Below are 7020 nucleotides of genomic sequence, written 5' to 3'. Positions count from 1 at the left end.
TGAATTTGTGGCAACTATGTGTACTGACAGGTATGGACACTGATGGAAGGGAAGTGTTGTATGCAATGTATAGTTCCCCATTTATGGGCAAGTTTTAGTATAAAAATGGACCAAGGGCTGTATACTCTGGGATGTGATACACCATCCTAAAAGTTTTTTGCTGGTAAAATTGAGGAATGTGCAGGTGATGGAGCATAACAATATGCCACAGACAACATTGTACACAACAAAGAGCCATAATTGTGTAAAAAGTGTGGCTCAAACCTAATTTCAGTAAGCAACATTCTGCCATCCTAAGCACATGCAAAACAAAAATCGGTTACAAGTGGCATGGCTTATGAGCTATGCCCTGGACAATGGTGTATGGAGGGATTGGGGGCAAACCTGTAACAGTGTTCCCAGAAACCCCCAAATAAGAGTATTCCACCCATAAAACAGTTGGTTGTACCCACAGTTTGATAGGATTGTCCTATGTAACTAAGTACCAAGGGGTACAGAATCTTGAAAATGTATCAAATATACCCCAAATCTTAAGTTCAGCAGGAACACTGTGTAGTCCTTAAAGTAGAAGCTTCAAGAAAGGCATTTAATCTGTTTGTTTCTTTGGTTATTCATAACATAGTGACTAATAGATTTTGGAAAGAACCACCAAGGTAATCTCAAATGCCTGTTATGTTTCATAACTTTTATCAGTAAACTACGGAGCAAATGTTTTTGAGGAATTCAGGTTTAATGAAATTCTTTCAAAATCGTTATTATACTCATGTTAGTTTGCATTATAATATGTATATCGAAAAAAAACCGAATTTGTATTAATTACTGAACCTTATCTGCAAACTAGCGAGAGGTAGAAACATTTTACTAGCTCCGAGCAAAGATGTAGCATTAGGCGAGTCGGGTTGGTAGAATAAGGAATCTGTTATGGCATCAATGATGGACATGAAACACTACTATAAAAATATTAACTATGCTAGCACTGTACAATGATATTGTACTGTGACATGGGTCTGGTGGACAGGAAAACAACTGGTTTACCAACTGTTATAGTGTTTCATGTCTACCATTGATGCTAAAATGTCCAGTACTTCCTCCCATTATATTATAAAAAAAATATGCTTACAAACTGATTATAAAAATTGTCACCGTCATACCCTGCCATATTAGGCATCACATGATAATGATACTACAGTTATACTTTTGCTGCAAGACATTTTCTGATGGGAAATAGCATTGAAATTCAAGGCAAATTTACTGCAATGTTGCTCTAAAACATTAGTTTACTCCAGAATATTTCATAATTTTCAGATCTTGTCGAGTGTACAGTGTGGCCAGCAAGAACTGTGTACACAATATCTCCAAGATGAGCCTTCCTCTTCCAAAACCTCCGAAAGAGGATGACACAGACCTCAAAACTGATGTTAAACCAGATAAACCCAAGAGTTTTAGGATGTTTCATGACGATACTATGCGATCTTTCTTCCGAAGACTAACATTTTCTCCCGATGGTGAGATTCTGATTACGCCCGCAGGTTGTATGGAGATCGGAGATAAGGTTATCAACTCTACATATCTATTTTCTAGGCACAACTTAAACAAGTAAGTAAATTGTATTCCATGAAACTTGTACTCAGTCAATCTTCTACTTGTTACTGGATAAATCTTAATTTGCCTACTGTGTATTTTGACCTTCACCTGTTTCTGTACGTAGTATGATGTTAAAAAGTCTTTGCTGTCCTGATCTCATTGTGGAAGTTTAAACTTAAGCAAACATTTCCAGGCATACAGCATTTAAAACCAGATTTAAAAGTGAAGGACATTGAATGTGTGTTTCTGTGTTCAGTAAGAACGTTTGTATAAACTGGAGTGTTTCCTGTATATCCATGTTCAATAGTACACGCAGGTTTAAATAAGAATGATCATTTCAGGCCAGCTGTCTATCTACCCAGTCCCAAAAAAGCCACGATATGTGCCAGGTGCTGCCCTCTACTGTACCAACTTCGCAAAATACACCGAAATGGAACAACAGGTACAAATAAATTATGTCTGGGATATATTCTTGAATTTTATACTAGTTAATCAGGCAACCATGTTGCACCTGATATTTGTGTCATGTTGTATGTAAGGTACAACCTTGTACAAATATCATCGGTTTGTGTTTTGTGTTTCTATTGTGATGTAATAATATGAGCAAAGGCTACTTACAACATACAGGACATCAATGACAATCAGATGATGTGCCAAATAGACAGTTTTATTATTAAAGCTGTTTAGAAGTTATATGATAAATAAAAGGCTGAATTTTTAATTTCACACGTTTTTTATGAAAATCTTTTTGAAGTGATCATAGTATGATTTATATATCCTATAAATGCTGAAATCAAACTTTTTAAACCTCATATGAAATGGAACTCGTATATATATATATGTAGATTATACGTCATACTTGAATTGAAAATCAATTGATGTTCAGTATGAAATATCTTGGTTGTGTTTTTTTCTATAGGATTATGTATATCCACCTCAAAATGAAGACTATAAATTACTACTAGTGCCCCTCTTTCCCTATTAACATGAAGGAATTGTTTCTTTGTAGAGAGATTTTATAACATTTGTATTGTAATAATGTAAAAAAAAAATATTCTAGTGTGCAGAATTATTTATATCCACCTTAAAATGTAAACTATAACTTACTACTAGTAACCCCTCTTTTTTTCAAACATTAAGAACACTTATTTGTATTTGTAGAGAGATTTCATAGCGTCTGTATTAAAATTCACTAAATGATTAAATTTTCTTTTCCAGATCATACGAATAACAATTTAAAAGAATGGGAAAAATATACAACTTTATTCTGGTAAGTAATTAACCAAAGTTTCTTATCTGATCCAAGATATCTACTAGTTGTATTAATTTGGTGTGTTGCATGTTTTCTTGGAAAGCAATGAGATGTCTCATTCTGGTCAGTGTTAATGTATGTGATGGTCAAGTTAGACGTAGGTTTTGTGAAGTGACCTTGGTGGCTGAATTGCAAGTTGTTTAAAGATACTCTTACCACTGCTAAAACTGCAACTTAACACTGGAAACTGTTTTATTGGCAGGATTAAGGCTTTGATCAATCATGTCTGAAAAGAGAACCATACATTGTAGGACTTTTATATGAGAAATAATAGAAATGAAATAAACAACATAGAATCAACAACAGTGTTCTAAGAGCAAAAATTGAACTGGGCTAGACAGAGATTCAAACCCTGTACTTCAAATTGTTATACCATTGCTCTAACTGATTGAGCTACCAGCTTGTCATCGGATGTATCCTAGCCCAACTGTGCTGCAGTTATATCCAAGCGGAAGTTAAGGGGGTTATTGTTTATAGGAAAACCTACAGTGCAGTGAGACAAGGACCCTTAATCGACTAGGTACCTTAGCTTTATTGTGGATGACTTAAAATATCAAAAAACACAATTTGATTGGACAGTGAGCTTCATTTCCTGTAGCTGTAAATTGTTTAATAATGTAGGAGTTTTTAACTAATGGAAATGTTTGCTTGCCATCATAATGTTAAATATAAATTGTTGAGCTTGTTTATAATATATTGAGTTGTATAACATAAACTCCATTAAAACTTATTGATACCATGAATGTGTTTGTCGACAGTCTGCCCTACAGGATAGTGTTTGCTGTAGGGACGGAGGACTCTATCCTACTATACGACACACAACAATTGACACCGTTCGGCTACATCAGCAATATACATTATCACCAACTCAGCGACCTCGCCTGGTAAGTTCTAGGGGAAGTTCAATTTTGGATTGGAAACAAATTGAAATGGACCATGTTTCTGGTAGTTTTTGGGAATGATGCCAGGTTTTGTTTTTGAGTTTTGAAGACAGGTTTTGTTTTTGAGTTTCGATGACAGGTTATGTTTTGGCATCATGGATCATTTATGTAGTATCTGATTAGTTCCTCATTAAGATAGATGGGACATTTGTGTCAGAGTTACAATCTGGATTTTAATGTTAGATCGTGTCAGTATGATGTTGGTGTTCATGTATAGAGACATCAAAGCTGAGGTTGATTTTACACCAGTAATGATATAGATCTTCAAACAATACATTGATGGCATTACTATGAACATGGTGTTCATATTGCTTGCATACTTTTTTGTTTTACATGGTAAATATTGTATGTAACAGGGCTGCAGCTGATGCCAATTTTCTAAAAGAAATGATGTCACTGTCTTTGGAATTGGATGTTTTTCTCATTCACTTTTAATTATACAAGATCCTGCAATAATATAAAGTCATTGTTTTGTGTTCTTGTTTCCAGGCTGACTCATGATCAGTCAGCTTCAGATTTGTTCTCACACGTGTAACACTAGAAAACTGTTTTACATATGTGTAAAGAGTCCACATGCTTTCTAATGGATTTATTTGCTTTGCTTGTTCATAGATTTGAAAGTAAAATTATGTATATGAACATAATCAAGAGGGAATAATTTGAACAAAATATAATTTTATTTGCCTTTCCTACCCTATTTCATTCTTAGGGTAGAAACAGAAACTACAACTGTAGTTAATTGTTTGGTTTAAGAAGGATTTTTGTTACTGTTTAAGGTCACCAGATGGCCGATTCCTGTTTGTAAGTTCTACAGACGGCTACTGTACCATGGTTGTATTTGATGAGGGAGAGATTGGAGAAGTGTACGTACCGGAGGAAGTGTCTGATCCGTCTGACAGCACAGGGGTAGATGTTAAAGACGAGAAACGATCACAACCAAGTCCTGCTCCGTCCTCAAATAGTTCTAGAGTGAGTAGGGACTGTTATCCACCTTTACGTAATGCATGTGAAATGTGTCAATTTGACAGACTGAGATTATTTAAATATTGTAAGCATTCCCGTATCCTGTGAGATATGCTGAAGGCTGTATGCTGTCTTACCATGATATCAAAAACAAAGCCAAAGTCAGTATAAATCGGTGGTCAAAATATTCACTATCAACAGTGTGATTACAAAATAATTCCTATGAGAAAATATATCAATACTGTAGCCCTCTATTGACATTCTTCAACTAGATCATTACATTATGTGAAGACTGAAATCAAATTACATAAATATAATTAGGTATTCATATTATTCGTTAATACATTTGTCACAATATGGAATTCAATAAGTTTATGATAACAGTTAAATATTTTCTATCAAATGACACTTACTTAGTATTTAATAAGTGTTGTAATTTTGTAAAGGCTAGGAAAATCTCTATATATTTATGATTATCTACTACTAATTTTTGTGTTATCACACCGATGTATGCAATCCTTGATAATCCAGGGATTACACCCACTTTTGCTCTCTGCACCCCTGGAATATGTCATAGCAAAATTGAAGGCACACAGCTAGCTATTTGATTGGTCTCACTTAAAACTATATGAATCGCTAGGTTGATACCTGTCCTTTAAGGATTACAGAGGAGTGACACCTGACTTCAGAGTCAGTCAATTTTACCATAAGACTACCACAAGATACTTTCGATGTACTTTAAAGGATCAAACTAGTCTTCCTGTCTCATTCATAATTATATATATATATATAAGGTGGCACTCATTGAGCCTTCCATTGTCTATTTTTTCTCATGCCTGGTACTGAGAATGTATATGAGCGTAACCCCTGGAGTATCAAGTATGGTTGCATGTTAGCATTTTAGAAATGCTTTTTATATCATTAAATGCTTTTTAAGATTTTGCAATTTTGCTCTGTTTTCTTTAGTTTCATTACCAGTGTCAAGATTTAACATGAAGACGTGTACATATTTTGACATTTGTTATTTCTTTATGTTAGAGTGAAGACCCAATGATCATGGAGACAGATTCCTGTAGCAACGATCTTAAACTTATTCTGGAAACGTCAAATGATGATCTGCCAAAAGACTGTGTCGATGAGGAGAAATTGAACTCCGATGTGGTGGCATCACAAACTGTTGAGAAAGTTTTGCCTAGTGCTCCTACCAGCCAGCCTGACATGGATAAAGACAAACCGAAGCCCTCTATAGCAGGCCTCAACATCCGTTCCTCCTCTGGACGACGGATACAACTCACCACTCTCTCACTTAACAAACCCAAGTGACGAAGAAATCTTGTTATAGGGATGACAAACTCAACAGAAAATTCTTTTCAGTCAGAATGTTTCCAAATATATTCAAAGTTCACAATGAAATTTTCTTGTGTCTTAACTCTGAAGGCAAAAAGTATGAAATTATTGACAACAACCACGTTTTCAAAACAATTGAAGAATGATTGAGTTGATGAGGCCATATAGGACGAGTTTTTATATGGCATGCACAGTAAATAAAATAACCAGATATTTCCTTGTATTACTTAGCAATTGGGGAGTATTTTCTCATTCAGCAAATCTTTTCACTCCTTCCAAAAAGCACTTTTACATTGTGAAAAATATTGAAGGCTATATTCGTTAAATTAATGTATTGTTAGGGATGTCTTACGGTAAAATATTACACTATATATAAAACATTTCTCAAAAGAATTGATAGGATATAGATTACTCAAATAAATGTTGTTTTGAATAGCAAATTATAAAACCCGACCAGGCATCTGAAATTTTGCTACCACTAGCCCTCAACCACTGGGTCGCGGGTTCGAGGCCTACATGTGGGGCAGTCGCCAGGTACTGGCCGTAGGTCGGTAGTTTTTCTCTGGGAACTCTGGCTTTCCTCGTCCACCGAATCCTGGCATGTCCTTAAATGACCATAGCTGTTAATAGGACGTAAAACACAAACAAACCTAACCTAGTCTGGAAAAACTATGCGGGATACCATGTAAGTGTAACCATTGAGTCGTTTCCAAGGAAAGAACTATGCGGGATACCATGTAAGTGTAGCCATTGAGTCGTTTCCAAACCCCTGTAATCCCCAGCAATTCCTATGGATTGTTTCCTGTAGAATCAGAGATGGGAGCTTCAGTTACAGTAATTGAGAGAATGTTTAATAATTAAAAAGCAAACTGG

The 7020-nt window shown here is 35.2% G+C and overlaps 1 protein-coding gene across 1 annotated transcript; it reads left to right on the top strand.

Annotated features, from left to right (window-relative positions):
• The first annotated feature begins 6 nt into the window (after positions 1-6).
• LOC110448942 (chromatin assembly factor 1 subunit B-like) lies at positions 7-6688 on the top strand. The gene is made up of 7 exons (XM_021495457.1): positions 7-30; positions 1306-1596; positions 1926-2026; positions 2803-2854; positions 3655-3780; positions 4614-4806; positions 5839-6688. The coding sequence occupies exons 1-7, from the start codon at positions 17-19 to the stop codon at positions 6121-6123; spliced, it is 1062 nt and encodes a 353-aa protein (XP_021351132.1). The 5' UTR covers positions 7-16; the 3' UTR covers positions 6124-6688.
• The last annotated feature ends 332 nt before the right edge of the window (positions 6689-7020 follow it).

This window comes from Mizuhopecten yessoensis, unplaced genomic scaffold, assembly GCF_002113885.1.
Source record: "Mizuhopecten yessoensis strain PY_sf001 unplaced genomic scaffold, ASM211388v2 scaffold4395, whole genome shotgun sequence".
Taxonomy (NCBI): Eukaryota; Metazoa; Mollusca; class Bivalvia; order Pectinida; family Pectinidae; genus Mizuhopecten; species Mizuhopecten yessoensis.
Note: the sequence above shows the minus strand (reverse complement) of the source record. Positions and strands in the feature narration are given on the sequence as shown.

Excerpts from the sequence above, each read along its gene's own strand:
- LOC110448942 (XM_021495457.1), top strand. Across the intron at positions 2,855-3,654 it reads AAATATACAACTTTATTCTG|TCTGCCCTACAGGATAGTGT; the intron begins GTAAGTAATTAA and ends GTTTGTCGACAG. Across the intron at positions 3,781-4,613 it reads CAACTCAGCGACCTCGCCTG|GTCACCAGATGGCCGATTCC; the intron begins GTAAGTTCTAGG and ends TTACTGTTTAAG.